The sequence below is a fragment of the Oncorhynchus mykiss genome, chromosome 6 (assembly GCF_013265735.2).
Source record: "Oncorhynchus mykiss isolate Arlee chromosome 6, USDA_OmykA_1.1, whole genome shotgun sequence".
NCBI lineage: Eukaryota > Metazoa > Chordata > Actinopteri > Salmoniformes > Salmonidae > Oncorhynchus > Oncorhynchus mykiss.
The window spans coordinates 48,506,308-48,531,389 of record NC_048570.1 but is presented as its reverse complement, the minus strand read 5'-3'; the positions used below and the strand labels follow the sequence as shown (position 1 = coordinate 48,531,389).

The following is a 25,082-nucleotide window of genomic DNA, read 5'->3' as shown; positions in this document are numbered from 1 at the left end:
ATTGGAGAGAGTCTGTCTTAAATCATTTTTCACACAGTCTGTGCCTGTATTTAGTTTTCATGCTAGTGAGGGTTGAGAATCCACTCTCACATAGGTACATGGTTGCAAAGGGCATCAGTGTCTTAACAGTGCGATTTGCCAAGGCAGCATTCTCTGGAGCAATGCCCAATCAAGAAATCTGGCAGTAACTTCTGATTAAATATAATTGATGCTCTCTTGTTCAGATATCGGTAAGTGGACTGGAGGCAGGGCATTAAAGGGATAATGAATCCAGTTGTTTGTGTCATCCGTTTCGGGAAAGTACCTGCGTAATTGCCCACCCAACTCACTCAGGTGCTTCGCTATATCACATTTGACATTGTCCATAAGCTTGAGTTCATCTGCACACAAACAAATCATACAATGATGGAAAGACCTGTGTGGTGTCCTTGTTAATGCAGACAGAGAAGAGCTCCAACTTCTTAATCATAGCCTCAATTTTGTCCTGCACATTGAATATAGTTGTGGAATGTCCCTGTAATCCTAGATTCAGATCACTCAGGTGAGAAAAAAACATCACCCAGATAGGACAGTCGTGTGAGAAACTAGTACAAGTGGTCAGACAATTTAAATTTATGGTCAGTAAAGAAAACTTTAAACTCATCTCTCAATTAAAAGTGTCAATACTTTGCCTCTTGATAACCAGCGCACTTCTGTATGTTGTAAAAGTGTTACATGGTCACTGCCCATATCATTGCATAGTGCAGAAAATACATTCAGGGGACTTGCTTTAACAAAGTTAACCATTTTCACTGTAGTGTCCAAAACATCTTTCAAGCCGTCAGGCATTCCCTTGGCAGCAAGAGCATCTCGGTGGATGCTGCAGTGTACCCAAGTGGCATAGGGGGCAATTTCTTGCACGCGCGTTACCACTCCACTATGTCTCCCTGTCATGGCTTTTGCGCCATCAGTACAGATACCAACACATCTTGACCACCAAAGTCCATTTGATGTCACAAAGCTGCCCAGTACTTAAAAAATATAATATCCTGTTGTCCTGGCTTCCAGTGGTTTGCAGAAGAGGATGTCCTCCTTAATTGACCCCTCATAAATGTAACGGAAATATACCAGGAGCTGTGCCAGGCACGCTGACTCATCCAGCTGTAACACATAGAATTTACTGACTTGTATGCAAAACAGTAATTGTTTCAAAACATCTGCCATGTCACTGATGCGTCGTGAAACAGTGTTGTTTGATGGAGGCATTGTCTGTATAGTTTTGTTGGGCCTTTTCCCCCCAGCCATATCCGCAGCAGCAGGAATAATTAAGTCCTCCACAACAGTATGGGGCTTGTCTGTCCTAGCCACTCGGTAGCTCACCATATAAGACGCTTCTACCCCCTTCTTACTAATGGTTTATGTTGCTTTTATATGTCTTACTACTCGAAAGTCATACATTTTCGCTCAAAAAATCTCCCGTGGCTTATTTTTCAATATGGCATGTTTTGTTTCTAAATGTCTGCGCAAGTCGAATTGTGAGATAGTACTTTTGCACTGTGGCTGAGGAAAGGCACTAGTCCCAATATAAGTGAACCTCAAATCAATGTAGTTCTCATCATATTTGCGTCTCTTCGATGGTTCAATGTCCCTGTCTGTTGTTCAGTGCTTTCCCGGGTAAGGGGGCAGTAGCTCTTCGGCTGCATCAGATGCACAACAGTTACTGTCAGTGTCCATGCTAGCTGGGCTAACAACAAATGTTGAACTCCTGATGCTAGCATTGAATGTGCTCGTGGAAGCAGAACAACTTGTGTCGTTGACAGGTGCAGTCCTGCTGGTAGTAGCAGTACTACCAGTAGAGCTGGTAAGTGTTTCTATGGACGTCTGCCTTACTTTTTTAAAACCATTCATCCATTTTAGAGCAAACGGAATGCGCTGCAGCTACGTTTGGCTACATATGGACCGTTAATGGAATTCCCGCGAGAGAGTAACGGTTAATGTGATTGGATGTTCATTATTTGATTAGTCTACCTGTATTTTACGTTGTTTAACACTATATAGTTTAATTTTGTTTTTGGCATTGAAACGAGGCTACTCAGGTGAGAAAAAAAACTCACCCAAATGTATAGCCCCGTTAAAAAATGTAAATGGGCTGTTTGAAAATGTGAAGGAATGTATTTTTTTTGTGAATCACATTTTTATTTGGCGTACCCCCGACAGCATTGCGCGTTGTAGGGACTTACGCTGTCCACGCGGACCTGCGCAGTGATACTTCAACCATTAGCTATCACAACTGGGCAGCAGAATGGCGTCTGGTAAAATAGTTCCCCCTCATTTGAAGGACAGGTACATTTTCAGGGTGATTTTTCATAATTCCAATAAGGTATCTTAAAATATATGTCTAAAGGAATTGACATATTCAATTTAGCTAACTACAGTAATGATATCACTTTTTCACTTTATCACCTTAATAATGATATTGGGCGAAGTAACACAACAGTCCCAGCAGATGTTGCACAATTTGATTGTGTTGTAGTAGTGGTGCAGGGGTAAAATCACAGAGGAATCAAGCCAGGGAAAAAATCCATGACAATCTATGTGTTGCGATAATTGCCTTGACACCCTGATATATAGGCCCAAGGCCGAGACAATAAATTCAACCACACCTTTGTTTAATCACAAAACCGGAGAGCAACATAAGTCCACAAAACATATTGATGGTAACAAACAGAATTTTCATGCATTAGCCGGATGCTAGGAATTAAATGCTACCGTGACTGGAAAGCTTGTAAATAAATGAGACATTGATATTAAAAAGTAAAAAAATATACCAATATGTCATACAAAAACAAGCATATTCATAGGCAAAAAAGTAATTGAATTTGCCCAAAAAACTTCTCAAACTAGTTGAGATAGTGGAAACTATGTTAAGGATACAATACTTAAGCCACACAAATGCATAGTTTCATATATATATATTCATTTTTTTTTATCTTGCTTGATGATCCTGCTAACAGGCCAAGTCCACTTTGGATGGATGAGAGACTGTTCCTCTTCACCTTGGGTAAATATTGCTGTGATGGTGGATCATGTTTAGGCATGCCACACGCTCTAAGGTGAAGTTTCCCCTAGGCAGTGATCTAGGATCAGCTTCCCTCCCCCAATCCTAACCATTTGTGGGGAAATGCAAAGATGACCCAATATCAGCATCTAGGGGCAACTTCACCCTACACTGAGGCTGGGAGGCTGTCAGAGGCCTGGACACAGCCTGGGGCCTGGCTACTTCTCAAGTAGTGTAGGATCCAGTCTCACAGGTTTGTGGGACACCTCCGCCTGCGCACTCTCCTGGAGACGCCATTTCTCTGGAGCATCTGGCTAAACAGATCAAGACCGAGACTGTATTGTTAACTGATTTCCACTTGTAGCTTATACAATGGAATCTACATGAACTATTAGGGTGGTTCTAAAATAAATGTAAACAGTACCATGGCATATCACTAATTCCTTTACTGATGGATGAATGTAGCTGCTATAAGTGCTATTAGACAAGGGTTCCTTCCCTTTTTGCTCACACTTACACAGCCTTGTTTAAGTGGGGGCTCAGAGGAGCTCAGAGAGAGGGAGTCCGAGGTGCAGTTGCCGAGCAGTTGGCCCAGCTTGTCCACTCGTCTGCTCAGCCCCAATAGACTCCCCTCGGTCTGCTGCCTGCGCTGGCTCAGAAACTCTTCCTGAGACCACATGCGTCTGCCCAGCTGAGCCTGGCGAGGACAACAGAACAGTCAGAAACAAATGAAGAATGGCATAGATAGGCCTTCCCTGCCCATCTGTGACCCAGAAACCTAGGCGTATGTCACACGTCACTACATCACAGGAGAGGCATTTGCACGAAGACATTTTTATTTTTTATCAAAATGCGTATTTTGTCTGAAACGCCTTCTGGAACATGTGAACTTTTATGTGCCTTAACTACAAACTTGTATGACATCTGTAAAATAAATTGTTAAATTATGAGCTTTGTTGGTTTAGCCATGAAAAAAAACAAAAACAGGAACCCCGCTAGCCATGATTGGCCTAACCCTAGATAATGGATGGGCTGGACATGGCGAGAGATGAGTTCGGATTGGTCTGCCATGTAGCACGCTCAAATCAAGTTTTGTCACATACACATCGTTAGCAGATGTTAATGTGAATGTAGCGAAATGCTTGTGCTTCTAGTTCCGACCATGCAGTAATATCTAATAAGAAATCTAACCCAACAATTTCACAACAACTACCTTATACACACAAGTGTAAAGGAATGAATAAGAATATGTACATAAAAATATATGAATGAGCGATGGCCGAATGGCATAGGCAAGATGCAGTAGATGGTATAGAGTACAGTATATACATATGAGATGAGTAATGTAGGGTATGTAAACATTATATAAAGTGGCATTGTTTAAAGTGACTAGTGATACATTTATTACATACATTTTTTCAATATTAAAGTGGCTAGAGATGAGTCAGTATGTTGGCAGCAGCCACTCAATGTTAGTGATGGTTGTTTAACAGTCTGATGGCCTTGAGATAGACTGAAAAACAGCTTCTCTCGGTCCCTGCTTTGATGCATCTGTACTGGCCTCGCATTCTGGAGTGAACAGGCAGTGGCTCGGGTGGTTGTTGTCCTTGATGATCTTTTTGGCCTTCCTGTGTGGTGTAGGTGTCCTGAAGGGCAGGTAGTTTGCCCCCGATGATGCGTCGTGCAGACCACACTACCCTCTGGAGAGCCTTACGGTTGTGGGTGGAGCAGTTGCCATACCAGGCGGTGATACAGCCCGACAGGATGCTCTCGATTGTGCATCTGTAAAAGTTTGTGTTTTTGGTGACAAGCCAAATTTCTTCAGCCTCCTGAGGTTGAAGAGGTGCCGCTGTGCCTTCTTCACCACGCTGTCTGTGTGGGTGAACCATTTCAGTTTGTCCATGATGTGTACACCGAGGAACATAACTTTCCACCTTCTCCACTACTGTCCCATTGATGTGAATAGGGGGCCGCGCCCTCTGCTGCTTCTCTCCATAACATGAGCTGCTCAGTATGTGTAGATAATCCTTTCTACTGTGGATCTTTTTAAAGATATCATGAATAACTGCAAAGGTGTGGCTACTGCTCTCAACAATGCTGCCCTGAATTTAACAGGCACTATCAACAAAGATCAGTGGGAAAAAGTTGTGATGAACTACTTTCTGGAGAGGGATCCGTGCGCCACACTGACTCGCTCTGACTCTGAAAATGAATCAGACGATGAGGAAATCTCTGATTTAGATTTTTTTGTATATTGAAAGAGACATTGTAGAGTCTTCTGATGACAGTGATGGGGAAGAAACGGCGCTCAATAGTATTGTTGTTGCGGAAGAAGTTGACCGAGTTTTGAAATCCATGAAATTGCCCAGTGGAAGCAGAGTATGATTGCAAATGCGATGGGAGTCAAAAAGAGAACACAGAAGGCTGTTGTATAAAACCCCTGTCTCCAGATTACATGTTCAAACTAATGGCATCCATGACAGAGAGGGAGACACGTTCATCCACGAATACAGGTAAGAGTCTAGCTACATTTTCAGATATTATACATTTCAAATTTAGTCAGAAAGTCATTTTCATTGCAAGTTTAAGCATACTGTTAGCTAGCAGGCAACATTAACTGGCTGGCTCGCTAGCTAACGTTACGTGTATGAGCTGTGTATTAATATTAATCGCATCTCAGAAATACATTTTCATTGCTAGTTATAGCCTAATGTTAGCTAGCTAGCTAACATTTAACCAAGTTGGTTAGCTTTAGCTTCCAGCAGATTAATGCATGGTGCATGGTAGTGCTGGGATTATGGGTCTAAACAAAATACTCCACTATGCAAGTAACCATTTCACTGTAGGGTTTACACCTTTTGTATCCTGTGCATGTGACAAAATACATTTTATTTGATTTGATGTAGTGTGTGTTTACCAGAGACGGTAATGTGAAAAACAACATGACCTGCACCAAAATCAGATTAGGATCTAGGCCAAGGACTAGAGAAAGTGTATTTTTACTACTACTTTCTCCACTTTTAGTCTTAATCATTGGTTGTTTACTACACTACCTTAATCACTTTATTTAGCACATGGCATCATATGTAAATTCTTAAAGAGATGGGTGAGGCTATGGCTTAAGAGGGTGTGAACGGTGCTGAATGGGGGACGGGACATTTTATCAAAAGTGGGGTTACAAGTTTATCAACTTTCAAAGCTGAATTACTTTCCCATTGTTGCTCAACTGCAGTGTATGATATACAATTTTCTAGCTCAGTCTCTACTTTAATCTAATGTAAAAAACACCACTTCAAATTTTGCTACATAGGACCAAATTAAAGTGGTGGGTCCCGAGTGGCGCAGTGGTCTTAGGCACTGCATCTCAGAGCAAGAGGCATCACTACAGTCCTTGGTGTATCACATCCGGCCGTGATTGGGAGTCCCATAGGGCGGGGCACAATTGGCCCAGCGTCGTCCGGGTTTGGCCGGGGTAGGCCATCATTGTAAATAAGAATTTGTTCTTAACCGACTTGCCTAGTTAAATAAATTCACGACTTTCTTGGTGATGTGGACACCAAGGAACTTTGGTCTTGGCCATAGTGGAGTTTGGAGTGTGACTGTTTGAGGTTGTGGACAGGTGTCTTTTATACTGATAACAAGTTCAAACAGGTGCCTTTAATACAGGTAACGAGTGGAGGACAGAGGAGCCTCTTAAAGAAGAAGTTGCAGGTCTGTGAGAGCCAGAACTCTTGCTTGTTTGTAGGTGACCAAATACTTAGTTATCACCATAATTTGCAAATAAATTCATTAAAAATCCTACAATGTGATTTTCAGAATTTTTTTTCTCATTTTGTCTGTCATAGTTGAAGTGCACCTATGATGAAAATTACAGGCCTCTCTCATCTTTTTAAGTGGGAGAACTTGCACAATTGGTGGCTGACTAAATACTTTTTTGCCCCACTGTAGCTATCAAGCATCTCAGATTAGGAGTACTGATCTCGGATAAGCTCCCCTACCCCTTGTACAGTATGTCAACGTGTTCATTGTGATCTAAAAGGTTGAACTAATCCTAAATCAGCATGGCTACTCTTGAGAAGGTTGATATGGCCCTGATTGAACTTTGGTCCAACATGAGATGAAGCATACTGGAATGTAAAGACAAGTTGGGGTAGTAGTACCTTCAGGAGGTCCTCCTGCTGTCGAAGTCTCTCTCTTAGCACCTCTCCCCTCCACTGCAGACAGACATGCAGAGAAACACATACCTGTCATCGCTTCAGAGGAATTCCTAGACTGTACTGTACACCCCATCAATCTAAGGAACACAGGCAAGACCTCTGCCTGCTAGTGATGGAAGAACAGCGGTTCTGTAGTAAGCTTTGTTACAAGGTATTTCGCATGAGGTATGATGAAAAGGGAAGTATGTTAAACTCAAATACCAAAAGTTAACCACAGACACAAATCTTGGGCATTGCTCAAAAAAGCTTTGTATACAGACTTGAAGCCTGGTCTCAGATCTGTTTGTGCTCTTGCCTTTGTCATTGTCAAGCTAAACAATTCCATTAGGTGTTGGCAAGAGCTTGAAATAGACTGGCACCCAGGCTAACAGACTCGTGTGTGCAGCACAAACTAGATATGACAGGGAGAGGTGTAAGGTAGCAAAGCTGAGGCATTACAGTAGGATTGCAGGCTGGCCTAGGCACGGCTGGGGTTGAGTAGAGGGGGTAGTTCTCTTTGTGGTCGTCAGTGTCTGAGGAGGAGGGATCTTGGTCAGGCGCGAGGGGCAGCTCTACCATCCCACTGTTCAGTTCTGCCTTGACGTCAGTCTTCAGCCAACGCATGGCTTCCTTGATCTCCCTCAGGCGGCTCTCGCCCCCCTCTTGACTGCGCAGCTGAGGGACACAACAGATTACATAACAGAATGCAACTTCATACTCTGTACTGAAAGTGCTCCGGGCGCATGGGCAAGACAAAATATTTAAGTGTCTTTGAATGGGGTATGGTAACAGGTGCATCGGTTTGAGTGTGTCAAGAACTGCAATGTTGTTGGGTTTTCATGCTCAACAGTTTCCAGTGTGTATCAAGAATGTGTTCCTAATGTTTTGTACACTGTCTACATTTGAAGGTCTAACTCTGTAACTAACTCCAACTTTGTAGTGGAGATGGACAGAACATTGTCTCTGAGGCCCATCATCTCCTTGGACACCGTGTTGAGCTCCTTCTGCAGGCCTCTGGACTTCTGGTTGTTGTCCTGTGCAGCCTGCTCTACCATGGCCAGCTCCCAGCCATTCAGAACATGCATATCAAGCGGTGTCTGAGGAAGGCCCGAAAAATTTCCCAAAACTCCAGCCACCCCTTCTATAGACTGTTCTCTCTGCTTCCTTCCGGCAGGCGGTACCAGAGTATCAGGTCTCGGACCAACAGGCTCCGAGACTGTTTCTACCCCCAAGCAATGAGACTTTTAAACAACTAGATAATAGCTGCCCACCCCCACCTAGGTCTCTACCCACACACACACAATACCACTTATGCTGCTGCTATATTGTTTAATATTATTATTATTTATCCTGTTACCAGTCACTTTCTCCTAATCCTTGCAAATTTGCAACTAAGATTGCCTAAATATGTCAACAGAGACTATGGGCGACACATTTCATTCTTCTTAATCTCGGAAACGAAGAATTGAAATTGCTTCAGATGCTCGATTAGGTTCCGGGGGAATATGTAGGAGAAAAGATACTAACGAGACTAGCGAAGTCTCCAACCCCCTGAACGGAAACTCGCAGCCAACGCATGGGCCAACTGCGAACAGAGTTCCAAATTAGTTCCTCCTTAGTCGTCGCAACCTACAGTCTGATGACAGACGCTACGATACCACCCGGCTAAAATGGTACAGCAATGAAAAATACGTAGATATCCACTAAGTTTAGGTGAAAAGCCAGTAGCCATCCATAGATATCCCTACCTACCATCTATCCATCCATTCCTATGACCCACCAGCTCTGTCTCCTTTGGTTTCTCTTGGTGGGCGTGCTCGCAGCTCTTCTGGGCCTGCAGCCTGCTCTCGGCACTCCTCCTCTCCTCCTGCATACACTGCACCTCCGCCCGACACGCCCCCAGCTCCTCCTGCAGCTCCTCAGCCCGCTCCTGCAGCGGGGCCTCCCTCTCATACAGCTCCTGCCCTGGGATCACATTCACACATAAACACAGTCATGTAACAAACCTGCTTCAGGTGTGGATGGACAAACCAGGCAGACAAAAACCAGAAAACACTGAGGTGAATATTGGTGATATGATAGGAGCGAATGATGAAAGATAGTGTATTGAGATCAGACCGGAGTTCAAATAGTATTTGCTTTCTTTCAAATACAGTACCAGTCAAAAGTTTGGACGCACCTACTCATTCAAGGGTTTTTCTGTATTTTTACTATTTTCTACATTATAGAATAATAGTGAAGACATCCAAAGTATGAAATAACACATATGGAATTATGTAATAAACAAAAAAAAGTGTTAAACAAATTCTTCAAAGTAGCCACCCTTTGCACACTCTTGACATTCTCTCAACCAGCTTCATGAGGAATGCTTTTCCAGCAGTCTTGAAGGAGTTCCAACATATGCTGAGCACTTGTTGGCTGCTTTTCCTTCACTCCGCGGTCCAACTTATCCCAATTGGGTTGAGGTCGGGTAATTGTTGAAGCCAGATCATCTGATGCAGCACGCCATCACTCTCCTCGATCAAATAGCCATTACACAGCCTGGAGGTGTGTTTGGGTCATTGTCCTGTTGAAAAATAAAGAAGAGCAAACCAGATAGGATGGCGTATCGCTGCAGAATCCCGTGGTAGCCATGCTGGTTAAGTGTGCCATGAATTCTAAATAAATCACTGAGAGTCGCCTACAAAGCACCCCCACACCATCACACCTCCTCCATGCTTCACTATGGGAACTACACATGCGGAGATGATCCATTCACCTGCTCTGCGTCTCACGACGGTTGCAACCAAAAATCTCAAATTTGGACTCATTTCCAAAGGACAGATTTCCACCGGTCTAATGTCCATTGCTCGTGTTTCTTGGCCCAAGCAAGTCTCTTCTTCTTATTAGTGTCCTATAGTAGTGGTTTCTTTGCAGCAATTCGACCATGAAGGCCTGATTCACACAGTCTCCTCTGAACAGTTGATGGTGAGATGTGCCTGTTACTTGAACTCTGGGAAGCATTTATTTGAGCTGCAATCTGAGGTGCAGTTAACTCTAATGAGCTTATCCTCTTCCTTTCCTGTGGCAGTCCTCATTAGAGCCAGTTTCATCATAGCCCTTGATGGTTTTTGCAACTGCACTTTTACTCATTGACCTTCATGTCTTAAAGTAATAATGGACTGTCGTTTCTCTGCTTATTTGAGCTGTTTTTGCCATAATATGGAATTTTACCAAATAGGGCTATCTTCTGTATACCACCTTGTCACAACACAATTGATTGGCTCAAACGCACTAAGAATAAAATAAATTCCACAAATGAACTTTTTAAAAGGCACACCTGTTAATTTAAATGCATGGTTGAGAGAATGCCAAGAGCGTGCAAAGCTGTCATCAAAGCAAAGGGTAGCTACTTAAAATAATCTAAAATATATATATATATATTTTGATTTGTTTAACACTTTTTTGTTAACTACATGATTCCATATGTGTTATTTAATACTTTTGATGTCTTCACTATTTTTCTACAACGTAGAAAATAGTTAAAAAATAGAAAAACCCTGGAATGTGTAGGTGTTCTAAAACTTTTGACTGGTACTGTATGTATTTCAAACACTTTGGAGCATTTGATTGAGCCTGCGTGTAGCATCAGATGGGCAGGCTTTGTACTTTGGGGACTATAACATTGGTTCCATGGTGCCAGGTAAGCTCAATCAAGCGCCTTTAAAGTATTTGAAAGAAAACAAATATTATTTTAACCCTGGTTGAGAGCGAGAGTACAGCGATAGTGAGCAAATAAGGAGTCTAAGTCTAATAGGAAGTTTACATACACCTTAGACAAATACATTTAAACTCAGTTTTTCACTATTCCTGACATTTGATCAGAGTAAAAATGCCCGGTCGTAGGATCACCACTTTATTTTAAGAATGTGAAATGTCAGAATAATAGTAGAGAAAAGTATTTATTTCAGCTTTTATTTATTTCATCACATTCCCAGTGGGTCAGAAGTTTACATACACTATTAGTATTTGGTAGCATTGCCTTTAAATTGTTTAACTTGGGTCAAACGTTTCAAGTAGCCTGCCACAAAATTCCCACAATAAGTTGGGTGAACTTTAGCCCATTCCTCTTGACAGAGCTGGTGTAACAGACAGGTTTGTAGGCCTCCTTGCTCGCACACGCCTTTTCAGTTCTGCCCACACATTTTCTTTAGGATTGAGGTCAGGGCTTTGTGATGGCCACTCCAATGCCTTGACTTTGGTGTCCTTAAGCCATTTTTCCACAACTTTGGAAGTATGCTTGGGGTCATTGTCCATTTGGAAGACCCAATTGCGCACAAGCTTTAACTTCCTGACTGATGTCTTGAGATGTTGCTTCAATATGTCCACATCATTTTCTTTCCTCATGATGCTATCTATTTTGTGAAGTGCACCAGTCCCTCCTGCAGCAAAGCACACCCCCCACAACATGATGCTGCCATCCCCGTGCTTCACGGTTGGGAAGGTGTTCTTCGGCTTGCAAGCCTCGCCCTATTTCCTCCAAACATGGCCAAACAGTTGTATTTTTGTTTCATTAGACCAGAGGACATTTCTCCAAAAAGTACGATCTTTGTCCCCATGTGCAGTTGCAAACCGTAGTCTGGCTTTTTTATGGAGGTTTTGGAGCAGTGGCTTCTTCCTTGCGGAGTGACCTTTCAGGTTATGTCGATATAGGACTTGTTTTACTGTGGTTATAGATACTTTTGTACTGGTTTCCTCCAGCATCTTCACATGGTCCTTTGCTGTTGTTGTCAGCTCTAGGAGACAGAACGCGTCTCCTTCCTGAGCGGTATGACGGCTGCGTGGTCCCATGGTGTTTATACTTGCGTACTATTGTTTGTACAGATGAACGTGGTACCTTCAGGCGTTTGGAAATTGCTCCCAGGGATGAACCAGACTTGGCTGATTTCTTTTTTTCCCATGATGTCAAGCAAAGAGGCACTGAGTGTGAAGGTAGGCCTTGAAATAAATCCACAGGTACACCTCCAATTGACTCAAATGATGTCAATTAGACTATCAGAAGCTTCTACAGCCATGACATAATTTTCTGGAATTTTACAAGCTGATTAAAGGCCCAGTCAACTTAGTGTATGTAAACTTCTGACCCACTGGAATTGTGATACAGTGAATTATAAGTGAAATAATCTGTCTGTAAACAATTGTTGGAAAAATAACTTGTGTCATGCACAAAGTAAACCGACTTTCCAAAACTATAATTTGTTAACAAGAAACTTGTGGAGTGGTTGAAAAATGAGTTTTAATGACTCCAACCTAAGTGTATGTAAACTTCTGACTTCAACTGTAAGTAGTATAAGTTATTTTCTGCTTACCAAGCAGAGGCACGTGCTCTTGCAGGACGGCACACTGCTTGTGGTCCCTGGTCACTACTCGCCGGCTCCTGTCCTCCATGTCGGCCACTGCAGTGTTGACCTGCTCCAGTCTGAGTGTGTGCTGGGCCAGAGAGCTCTCCTCAACCTGGCTCTGGGCCTGCAGTTCCTGGAGCCTCTGCCGCTGCCTCTCCTCACGCTCTTTGGCCTCACATTGCAGCCCCCGCGCACACTACACACACACAGAAATAACTGCTTCCTCCATTGCACTTAAGCAGAGTTTTAGGTTTGAAATGTTGTGAACCAATACAGCTATGGAGCCATTGAGTATACAGTTGTGGCCAAAAGTTTTGAGAATGACACAAATATTAATTTCCACAGTTTGCTGCTTCAGTGTCTTTAGATTTTTTTGTCAGATGTTACTATGGAATACTGAAGTATAATTACAAGCAAGTGTGTCAAAGGCTTTTATTGACAATTACATGAAGTTGATGCAAAGAGTCAATATTTGCATTGTTGACCCGTCTTTTTCAAGACCTCTGCAATCCGCCCTGGCATGCTTTCAATTAACTTTCGGCCCATTCTTGCATAATCAATGCTTAGAGTTTGTCAGTATTTGTGGGTTTTTGTTTATCCACCTGCCTCTTGAGGATTGACCACAAGTTCTGAATGGGATTAAGGTCTGGGGAGTTTCCTGACCATGGACCCAAAATATCAATGTTTTGTTCCTCGAGCCACTTAGTTATCACTTTTGCCTTATGGCAAGGTGCTCCATCATGCTGGAAAAGGCATTGTTTTTCACCAAACTGTTCCTGGAGGGTTGGGAGAAGTTGCACTCGGAGGATGTGTTGGTACCATTCTTTATTCATGGCTGTGTTCTTAGGCAAAATTGTGAGTGAGCCCACTCCTTTGGCTGAGAAGCAACCCCACACATGAATGGTCTCAGGATGCTTTACTGTTGGCATGACACAGGACTGATGGTAGCGCTCACCTTGTCTTTTCCGGACAAGCTTTTTTCCAGAAGCCCCAAACAATCGGAAAGGGGATTCATAAGAGAAAATGACTTTCCCCCAGTCCTCAGCAGTCCAATCCATGTACCGTTTGCAGAATATCAGTCTGTCCCTGATGTTTTTCCTGGAGAGAAGTGGCTTCTTTGCTGTCCTTCTTGACACCTGGCTATCCTCAAAGTATTCGCCTCACTGTGCGTGCAGATGCACTCACACCTGCCTGCTGCCATTCCTGAGCAAGCTCTGTACTGGTGGTGCCCGGATCCCGCAGCTGAATCAACTTTAGGAGACGGTCCTGGCGCTTGCTGGAGTTTCGTGGGTGCCCTGAAGCCTTCTTCACAACAATTGAACCGCTCTCCTTGAAGTTCTTGATGATCCGATAAATGGTTGATTTAGGTGCAATCTTACTGGCAGTAATATCCTTGCCTGTTGAGCCCTTTTTGTGCAAAGCAATGATGACGGGTTTCCTTGCAGGTAACCATGGTTGACAGAGGAATAATAATGATTCCAAGCACCACCCTCCTTTTGAAGCTTCCAGTCTGTTATTCAAACTCAATCAGCATGACAGAGTGATCTCCAGCCCTGTCCTCGTCAACACTCACACCTGTGTTAACGAGAGAATCGCTGACATGATGTCAGCTGGTCCTTTTGTGGCAGGGCTGAAATGCAGTGGAAATATTTTTTGGGGATTCAGTTTATTTGCATGGCAAAGAGGGACTTTGCAATTAATTGCAATTCATCTGATCACTCTTCATAACATTCTGGAGTATATACAAATTGCCATCATACAAACTGAGCCAGCAGACTTAGAAAATTTATATTTGTGTCATTCTCAAAACTTTTGGCCACAACTGTACAGACCTATTTCACTATGGCTGCGCCTAAAAAAGTGCACTGTTTTTGACCAAAGTAATGCACTATACAGGGAAAAGGGTGCTATTTCAGACTACGACTTATTGGCAACAGTGTATGGTGTCTAAATCTTGCCCTGTCATGTTACTTGTAGTTGAGTCTGCCTCTCAGCCAGGTCCGTGTGCAGCTCCATCAGCCGGTGCTCCAGCTGCTCAGCTCTTCGTTCATCCTCCTCCAGCTGCTTCCTCGCCTCCTGCTCCTCCCGCGCCACACTGTCCCGGACCATGACCAACACTCGCACCTCCTCCTCCAGCATCTCTAATTGCTGTTTTTTCTCTTCCACCTGCTCCTTTTGACCACTGAAGATCTCAGACTCCCGGTATAGCTGTTGCTGAGTGACTGCCGTGTCTCGTTCCATCTTCTGCCTGAAGGATAAGATGAGACAAGATTTTTTTAAAAATACTTTATTATCCCTGTAGAGAGATTTTGCTTCCGGCTCGTGTGCACACATTAAAACATATCATCAAGCATAGACAAAGGACATATCTTCTAGAAAATGAAAGACAACAAATACAATAATAGAAAAAGTGCAGTTTGAGTGATTCAGACCTGTGTGTGTGAGCCTGTCTCTGCTCCTGTCTCAGCAGGCCCAGCTCTGCATGCAGCCTGTTCAGCTCAGCCTCAGCCACCCGCGCCCCGTCCTCCGCTGCCTCCAAACACCGGTCGGCGTGTGTCCGTCTGGCCTCCAGGTTCCGGCATTGCTCCTCCAGCCTGTCCCTCTCCCTGGCGGCCTCCTCCACCTGCTCCCGGACTCCCTGCGCCTCCTCTCTCAGCTCTGTCCGGTCCTGCTCCGCCAGCCTCATCTGGCGCTCGCCCTCAGACTTCTGGCGCAAAGCCTCCTGCTGCTGTGCCTGCAGCTCCACACGCACCTGGGGGAACACACAGAGAGACATAAAATACACACACAAAAAACAAAGAGTAAACACCCACTTGTCTCTGAACACATTAAATGACACTATTTCGGAAAAGAGGCCTATGAGCCCTGGTCAAACGTAGCACACTAAATACGGATAATAATATAACATTTTGGTAATCTCAGTCCATTTGAATCAACAAATCACAGCACATACAGTGTATTCGGAAAGTATTCAGACCCTTTGACTTTTTCCACATTTTGTTACAGCCGTATTCTAAAATGTATCAAATAGTTTTTTCCTCCTCATCAATACCCCATAATGAAAAAGCAAAAACAGGTTTTTAGAAATGTTTGCAAATTCATACAAAATTTAAAACGGAAATATCACATTTACATAAGTATTCAGACCCTTCACCCAGTACATTGCTGAAGCACCTTTGGCAGTGATTATAATCTTGAGTCTTCTTGGGTATGACGCTACAAGCTTGGCACACCTGTATTGGGGGAGTTTCCTGGACAGGGAAGCCCTGTTATTTACTAAATAAACAAAAGTAAAAAATAATAGCAAATAGTCAATGCAAATAGTCCGGGTAACCATTTGATTAACTGTTCAACAGTCTTATGGCTTGGGGGTAGAAGCTGTTAAGATGCCTTTTTGACCTACAGTACCATTCAACAGTTTGCGGCCACTCAGAAAAGCACATTTTTTGTCCATTAAAATAACATCAAATTGATCAGAAATGCAGTGTAGACATTGTTAATGCTGTAAATGACTATTGTAGCTGGCCACCCCTCATAGCCTGGTTCCTCTCTAGGTTTCTTCCTAGGTTCTGGCCTTTCTAGGGAGTTTTTCCTAGCCACCGTGCTTCTACACCTGCATTGCTTGCTGTTTGGGGTTTTAGGCTGGGTTTCTGTACAGCACTTTGAGATATCAGCTGATGTAAGAAGGGCTTTATATATAAATTTGATTTGAAACGGGGAATCTTAAATGGAATATATACATAGAAAATGGCCAGAAACTAATAATTTTCTTCTGGAACTCGTCAGTCTATGCTTGTTCTGAGAAATGAAGGCTATTCCATGTGAGAAATTGCCAAGAAACTAAAGATCTCCTACAACTACTCCCTTCACAGGGAACATCGCAAACTGTCTCTAAACAGGATAGAAAGAGGAGTGGGAGTCCCCGGTACACAACTGAGCAAGAAGACATAAGTACATAAGTGTCTAGTTTGAGAAACGGACGCCTCAAAAGTCCTCAACTGGCAAAACAACGTCAACAGTGAAGAGGCGACTCCAGGATGCTGGCCTTTTAGGCAGAGTTGCAAAGAAAAAGCCATATCTCAGACTGGCCAATAAAAATAAAAGATTAAGATGGGCAAAAGAACACAGACACTGGACAGAGGAAGATTGGAAAAAAGTGTTATGGACAGAGGAATTTAAGTTTGAGGTGTTTGGATCACAAAGAAGAACATTTGTGAGATGCAGAAAAATGAAAAGATGCTGGAGCAGTGCTTGACGCCATCTGTCAAGCATGGTGGAGGCAATGTGATGGTCTCGGGGTGCTTTGGAGGTGGTAAAGTGGGAGATTTGTACAGGGTAAAAGGGATCTTGAAGAAAGAAGGCCATCGCTCCATTTTGCAACGCCATGCCATACCCTGTGGATGCCGCTTAAATGGAGCCAATTTCCTCCTACAACAGGACAATGACCCAAAGCACAGCTCCAAACTATGCAATAATTATTTAGGGAAGAAGCAGTGAGCTGGTATTCTGTCTATAATGGAGTGGCCAGCACAGTCACCGGATCTCAACCCTATTGAGCTGTTGTGGGAGCAGGTTGACCGTAAGGTACGTAAGAAGTGCCCATCAAGCCAATCCAACTTGTGGGAGATGCTTCGGGAAGCATGGGGTGAAGTCTCTTCAGATCACCTCAACAAATTGACAACTAGAATGCCAAAGGTCTGCAAGGCTGTAATTGCTGCAAATGGAGGATTCTTTGACAAAAGCTAAGTTTGAAGGACACAATTATTATTTCAATTAAAAAAAACATTATTTATAACCTTGTCAACATCTAGACTATATTTCCTATTCTTTTGTAACTCATTTCATGTATGTTTTCATTGAAAATAAGGACATTTCTAAGTGATCCCAAACTTTTGAACAGTAGTGTACATTTAGTGCTGCAGTACTGCTTTCCGTGCGGTAGCAGAGAGAACAGACTATGACTAGGATGGCTGGAGTCTTTGCCAGTTTTTATGGCCTCCCTCTGTCACAGCATGGAATTAAGAGGTCCTAGATGGCAGGAAGCTTGGCTCTAGTGATGTACTGGGCCGTACGCACTACCCTCTCTAGCGCCTTGCGGTCGGAAACCGAGCTATTGCCATACCGGGGGGTGATGCAACCAGTCACGAAGCTCTCGATGGTGCAGTTGTAGAATGTTTTTAGGATCTGAAGACCCACTCCAAATCTTTTCAGTCTCCTGAGGGGGAAAAGGCGTTGTCGTGTCCTCTTCACAACCTTCTTGGTGTGTTTGGACAATGATAAATTGTTGGTGATGTATACACCAAGGAACTTGAAGCTCTCAACCTGCTCCACTACAGCTCCGTCGATGACAATGAGGGCGGGCTCGGCCCTCCTTTTCCTGTTGTCCACGATCATCTCATTTGTCTTGATCAGGTTGACGGAGAGGTTGTTGTCCTGGCACCCCACTGCCAGGTCTCGAACCTCCTCCTTATAGTCTCATCGTGGTTGGTGATCAGGCCTACCACAGTGGAGTCGTGCTTGGCCACGCAGTCATGGGTGAACAGGGAGTATAGGTGGGGACTGAGCAGTTTCATCTGTGGATATGTTGGGTTGGTATGCAAATTGGAGTGAGTCTAGGGTTTCTGGGATGATGATGTTTACAGTTACAGTCCCGCTCCTTGAAAGCAGCAGCTCTACCCTCTTGCTCACTCTGGATGTTGTCTGTGAACCATGGCGTGTACGTACGGTCACTGTGGGGACAACATCATTGATGCACTTATTGGTGAAGCTGGTGACTGATGTGGTATTGTCCTCAATGTCATTGGAGGAATCCCAGAACATATTCCAGCCTGTGCAAGCAAACAGTCCTGTAGCTTAGCATCTGCGTCATCTGACAACTTCCCTATTCAATGAGTCACTGGTACCTCCTGCTTTAGTTTTTGCTTTGAAGCAGGAATCAGGAGGAAAGAATTATGGTCAGATTTGCCAAATGGAGAGCGAGAGAGAGCTATGTATGCCTCTCTGTGTGTGGAGTAAAGGTGGTCTAGAGTTTTTTTCTTCCACTGGTTGCACATGTAACATGCTGGTAGAAATGCATTAAAGTCCCCCGTCACTAGGAGCACCGCCCATGATTTTCTTGTTTGTTTCTTGCATTTTCTTGTTTGCTTATGGCTTTATACAGCTCATTGAGTCCCCTATATTGTCGTCTTCTCTTCATGCGAATGACGGGGATTTGGGCCTGGTCTGGTATCTCGAATAAATCCTTTGCGTCCGACTCGTTAAAGAAAAAAATCTTTGTCCAGTTCGAGGTGAGTAATCGCTGTTCTGATAGCCAGAAGCTCTTTTCAGTCATAAGAGACGGTGGCCGAAACATTCTGTACAAAATAAGTTAAACAATGCGAAAAAACACAAAATAGCACAATTGGTTAGGAGCCCATAAAACGGCAAACATCTCTTCCTACGCCATTATATATCTCCCATCTCCACAGAGGAATACTGGAGCTCTGTCAGAGTGACCAACGGATTCTTGGTCACCTCCCTGACCAAGGCCCTTCTCCCCCGATTGCTCAGTTTGGCCGGGCGGCCAGCTCTAGAAAGGGTCTTGGTGGTTCCAAACTTCTTCCATTTAAGAATGATGGGGACCTTCAATGCTGCAGACATTTTTTGGTACCCTTCCCCAGATCTGTGCCTCGACACAATCCTGTCTTGGCTTGGTTTTTACTCTGAAGTGCACTCTCAACTGTGGGACAGGTATGTGCCTTTCCAAATCATGTCCGATCAATTCAATTTACCGCAGGTGGACTCCAAACAAGTTGTAGAGACATCAAGGATGATCAATGGAAACAGGAAATTTCGAATCTCATAGCAAAGGGTTCAAGTCTCATCGTAAAATACTTATGTACATAAGGTCATTATGGGGTATCATGTGTAGATCGATGAGTGAAAAAAGTATTTATCCATTTTAGAATAAAGCTGTAACGTCCCAAAATGTGGAAAAAGGGAAGGGGTCTGAATACTTTCCGATTACACTGTATTGATGGGTTCACTTTCTGCTTTTACTTCCTGCTTTGCTCCTTTGGGTACACTCACAATGGCCGCCAGTCCACCCATTATAGCATAATTGACTTGAATGAGGATGCCCATTCTATGGCAGCACATGCAGTCAAGAGCGGAGGAAAATGTGCACCAAATCATTTTTACTATTCAAACGGTCACAGCCCTCAATAAGGTGCCATTTGAGATCCAGTCAGTGTTATGAGTGACCTCTGACCTGCTGCAGGCTCTCCTGACTCCTCTCCAGCTGGTCCAGGCGCTGGTCGTGCTGCAGCTTCACCGCCTGCAGCTCCTGGCCCGTCAACTGCAACATCTCCAGAACGTGCTTCAGCTCTGCACATACACACACACACACACACACACACACACAAACACACACACAGGCACATACACGTGTGCAAGCACAAACACACACAATGACACACACAGTCATCAAACTGCACAACTCTATAAGGTTACTACTATGTAGTAATACATAAGCATTGAAGTGCAGAGTAACCTCACGGTTCATGGTCTTATGCCATGTCCACACTTTCTGATTCTTGGGCTGCACTTGCTTTCCCGCTGTAACCACACTCAGCGGCAGATCTTGCACTAATAATAATTTGGACATAGTTTTACTCTTCTGTACTGTTCATATAGTTATTGGGATGTCTGTACCTTGCTATCATTAGGCTTTTGGGCGTAGCCTGACGCCAACTCCTTGTCACTTATTGCCATGCCAAACATGTTTCGCTTTACAATTATCAATGGTGTTAGCAAGAGCACAAACAGATCTGGGACCAGGCTATTTAGGGTCTGGGCCTTGAGCAAAACCCTCTGACCGTGTCAATCTAACAGCATTGTAGAACTAGTTAGCTGTGTGTAACTCGTGCTAGGGTTGGTTACCTGCTTTGTGCTTGTTGATCTGTAAGCAGACATTTTGTAGGATCTCCTCCTCCTGACCTCCCTGCTGTTTGAGTGCAGCCACACTAGCCCTCCTCTCAGTCAGCTGTGCCTCCAGCTCACCCTTCTGGACATGGAGCGCCTCTACATCCCCACGCAGCACCTACATATACACACACACACACAGTTACATAAAATGACTTTGTAACTACTAATTGATCATTGGCACATTATTGATACAAACAGGTCTATGTGAAGCTGCAGCACGACCAGCGCCCGGACCAACTGGAGAGGAGTCAGGAGAGCCTGCAGCAGGTCAGAGGTCACTCATAACGCTGACTGGATCTGTTTGTATCACTAAAAGTGGCAGTAATAAAGCCTCTCTTGAAAAAGCCAAACAGTGACCCAGAAAATATAAAAAACTATCGGTCTATATCAAATCTTCCATTCCTCTCAAAAATGTTAGAAAAAGCTGTTGCGCAGCAACTCACTGCCTTCCTGAAGACAAACAATGTATACGAAATGCTTCAGTCTGGTTTTAGACCCCATCATAGCACTGAGACTGCACTTGTGAAGGTGGTAAATTACCTTTTAATGGCGTCAGACCGAGGCTCTGCATATGTCCTTGTGCTCCTAGACCTTAGTGCTGCTTTTGATACCATCGATCAACACATTATTTTGGAGAGCTTGGAAACCCAAATTGGTCTACACGGACAAGTTCTGGCCTGGTTTAGATTTTATCTGTCGGAAAGATATCAGTTTGTCTCTGTGTATGGTTTGTCCTCTGACAAATCAACTGTAAATTTCGGTGTTCCTCAAGGTTCCGTTTTAGGACCACTATTGTTTTCACTATATATTTTACCTCTTGGGGATGTAATTCGAAAACATAATGTTAACTTATGCGGATGACACACAGCTGTACATTTCAATGAAACATGGTGAAGCCCCAAAATTGCCCTCGCTTGAAGCCTGTGTTTCAGACATAAGGAAGTGGATGGCTGCAAACTTTCTACTTTTAAACTCAGACTTTCTACTTTTTAAAACAGAGATGCTTGTTCTAGGTCCCAAGAAACAAAGAGATCTTCTGTTGAATCTGACAATTAATCTTGATGGTTGTACAGTCGTCTCAAATAAAACTGTGAAGGACCTTGGCATTACTCTGGACCCTGATCTCTCTTTTGACGAACATATCAAGACTGTTTCAAGGACAGCTTTTTTCCATCTACGTAACATTGCAAAAATCAGAAACTTTCTGTCCAAAAATGATGCAGAAAAATGTATCCATGCTTTTGTTACTTCTAGGTTAGACTACTGCAATGCTCTACTTTCCGGCTACCCGGATAAAGCAATAAATAAACTTCAGTTAGTGCTAAATACGGCTGCTAGAATCCTGACTAGAACCAAACAAATTTGATCATATTACTCCAGTGCTAGCCTCCCTACACTGGCTTCCTGTTAAGGCAAGGGCTGATTTCAAGGTTTTACTGCTTACCTACAAAGCATTACATGGGCTTGTTCCTACCTATCTTTACGATTTGGTCCTGCCGTACATACCTACACGTACGCTACGGTCACAAGACGCAGGCCTCCTAATTGTCCCTAGAATTTCTAGCAAACAGCTGGAGGCAGGGCTTTCTCCTATAGAGCTCCATTTTTATGGAATGGTCTGCCTACCCATGTGAGAGACGCAGACTCTGTCTCAACCTTTAAGTCTTTACTGAAGACTCATCTCTTCAGTGGGTCATATGATTGAGTGTAGTCTGGCCCAGGAGTGTGAAGGTGAACAGAAAGGCTCTGGAGCAAGGAACTGCCCTTGCAGTCTCTGCCTGGCCGGTTCCCCTCTCTCCACTGGGATTCCCTGCCTTTAACCCTATTACAGTGGGTGAGTCACTGGATTACTGGTGCTCTTCCATGCCGCCCCTAGGAGGGTTGCGTCACTTGAGTGGGTTGAGTCACTGACGTGATCTTCCTGTCTGGGTTGGCACCCCCCCCCCCCCTTGGGTTGTGCCGTGGCGGAGATCTTTGTGGGATATACTCGGCCTTGTCTCAGGATGGTAAGTTGGTGGTGAAGATATTCCTCTAGTGGTGTCGGGGCTGTGCTTTGGCAAAGTTGGTGGGGTTATATCCTGCCTGTTTGACCCTGTCCGGGGGTATCATCGGATGGGGCCACAGTGTCTCCTGACCCCTCCTGTCTCAGCCTCCAGTATTTATGCTGCAGTAGTTTGTGTCGGGGGGCTAGGGTCAGTCTGTTATATCTGGAGTACTTCTCCTGCCTTATCCGGTGTCATGTGTCAATTTAAATATTCTCTCTCTAATTCTCTCTTTCTTTCTCTCTCTTGGAGGACCTGGCATGATGACTCCTTGCTGTCCCCAGTCCACCTGGCCGTGCTGCTGCTCCAGTTTCAACTGTTCTGCCTGCGGCTATGGAACACTGACCTGTTCATCGGACGTGCTACCTGTCCCAGACCTGCTGTTTTCAACTCTCTAGAGACAGCAGAAGCGGTAAAGATACTCTTAATGATCGGCTATCAAAAGCCAACTGACATTTACTCCTGAGGTGCTGACTTGCTGCACCCTCGACAACTACTGTGATTATTATTACTGTGATTATTATTATTTGACCATGTTATGAACATTTGAACATCTTTGCCATGTTCTGTTATAATCTCCACCCGGCACAGCCAGAAGAGGACTGGCCACCCCTCATAGCCTGGTTCCTCTCTAGGTTTCTTCCTAGGTGTTGGCCTTTCTAGGGAGTTCTTCCTAGCCACCGTGCTTCTACACCTGCATTGCTTGCTGTTTGGGCTTTTAGGCTGGGTTTCTATACAGCACTGAGATATCAGCTGATGTAAGAAGGGCTATATAAATAAATGTGATTTGTCTGTGACTATCGAACCGGCTATGAATATCGGTGTGCATTTAAATGAGGCTAACGTGGTTACCGGAATGTGCCCCTAGTATTACGATCCATTTTTTATTGGATGTTACATTTCAATAACCCTCCCTGACATGACAGTTGAAGGAGTGCATCATGTTAAGCTGAACCCAAGAAAGGCATTTTATTAGTTTGACGTGTTGCGCTTATTTACACCGGTTATCCACCCCATTTTAGCTCATTTTGGCCATAGACTTCACCAGGCTTCCCAATTCTCGTTGAGGCTAAGTGTGTTGTGACCCCTTAAATAAACTTTGACTTGACATTGTGACAGAGAAACTAAGAATGTCATTGCAATACCTGAATGTTAAGTTGCTCTAGCTCGCTCCTGCGTTGGGCGAGGGTGCTCTCAGACTGTTTGCAGGTTTCCAGCAGTGTGGCCTCCTTGCTCTGGGTCTCCAGAATCTGGCTCCGGAGGGCCTCCAGTCGCTCACTGGCTTGTTTCACCTTCTTGTTGACCTCTTGGAACACCAGGTCGCGGGCAGCCACCACCTCCTCCACCCTCTGCAGAGTGTCTCCCTGCTCTTCCTTGCGTCTCCTCAGCTCCTGGAGATCCTCCTGCAGATCCCTGAGATGCTGTTTGGCCTCCACCAGCAAAGAGGCGCTGTCCCGAGTGCGGAGTTCCAGCTCCTCCAGATCCCGCTCTGTGTCGGCGAGCCGCTTCCGGGCCTCAGTGTGTTGCCGGAGAGTCGCTTTAGTCTACACAGGGTCACATGAAACAGTCTGTTACAACACTGCTGGCTAATGATACAAGAGATGGTACTACAGACAAATATCACCATTCACCAGCAACAAAGTTTTCAAATGTAAGACGGTCAGTAATTCAACTATAATATTTTAAACCAAAAGGACAGACTATCAAGCTGCTGATAACCGACTACTGCACCCCCCCCCCCCCTTAAATGAAGGGGGCTATTTATGTCCACCCATAAATGTGCCCCTCGCTCCATTCTGCCACCCAAGAGGTAATAAGAATATGGCAGTGTATATTCGACTGGCAGAAAATGAATGGTGGTGGACGGCGGTATGCTAACATTAAGTTATTTATTTCGACCCCTATGCCTAAGTGTACGTTTTCTTCTTCTGGTCGAATATACACTTCCTAATAACATTATATATAAAATATATGTCAATATATGTGACCTTGGTCCTTGTGTCCTTCAAGCTGCTCTGTGCCTCCAGCAGCAGTCGGTCTGCCTCCCTGAGTTCAGCCCTGCGGCGGAGCAAGGTCTTCTCCAAACATTCTACCTCCTCCAGCAGAGCCCCGTGGTGCCGCAGGGACTCCTCCACAACCTCTGACCCCCCTCGGCCCTCCAACATCTCCCTGAGGAGACACACACATAGCTGATCAAGATGTCCCCAAGTTGGTCTTTTAGTCTCCCAAAAAATATGATGTACTGGACTGCAGGGTTGGGGTCAATTCAAATTGAAGTCAGTCAATGCAGGAAGTAAACTAAAATTATAATCCAATAATTGAAAAAAGTGTATTTCTTTTCAATTACTTCTCAAGAAGTTTAAAAGGAGAAGTTATTTATGTCAAAAGTTTTTCCAATTTTTTTTATTTTTAATTCAAATCACTTCCTGAATTGACTGACATCAATTCGAATTTACCTTAA

General features: G+C 44.1%; 1 protein-coding gene across 3 annotated transcripts in view; it reads right to left on the bottom strand.

Annotated features, from left to right (window-relative positions):
- Positions 1-2,631: 2,631 nt before the first annotated feature.
- The window catches only part of cntrl (centriolin), a 108,986-nt gene continuing 86,535 nt past the window's right edge, over positions 2,632-25,082 (bottom strand). For all 3 annotated transcript variants that reach the window (XM_036980322.1, XM_036980324.1, XM_036980323.1), the window contains 12 exons: positions 24,610-24,790; positions 23,767-24,165; positions 20,535-20,694; positions 19,864-19,979; positions 15,047-15,366; positions 14,586-14,862; positions 12,582-12,810; positions 9,014-9,198; positions 7,693-7,908; positions 7,198-7,251; positions 3,555-3,734; positions 2,632-3,351 (listed from right to left, as the gene is read on the bottom strand). In XM_036980322.1, coding sequence (XP_036836217.1) covers positions 3,256-3,351; positions 3,555-3,734; positions 7,198-7,251; positions 7,693-7,908; positions 9,014-9,198; positions 12,582-12,810; positions 14,586-14,862; positions 15,047-15,366; positions 19,864-19,979; positions 20,535-20,694; positions 23,767-24,165; positions 24,610-24,790 — 2,413 coding nt within the window. In that variant the 3' untranslated portion in view covers positions 2,632-3,255. The remainder of the gene's footprint in view (positions 3,352-3,554; positions 3,735-7,197; positions 7,252-7,692; positions 7,909-9,013; positions 9,199-12,581; positions 12,811-14,585; positions 14,863-15,046; positions 15,367-19,863; positions 19,980-20,534; positions 20,695-23,766; positions 24,166-24,609; positions 24,791-25,082) is intronic.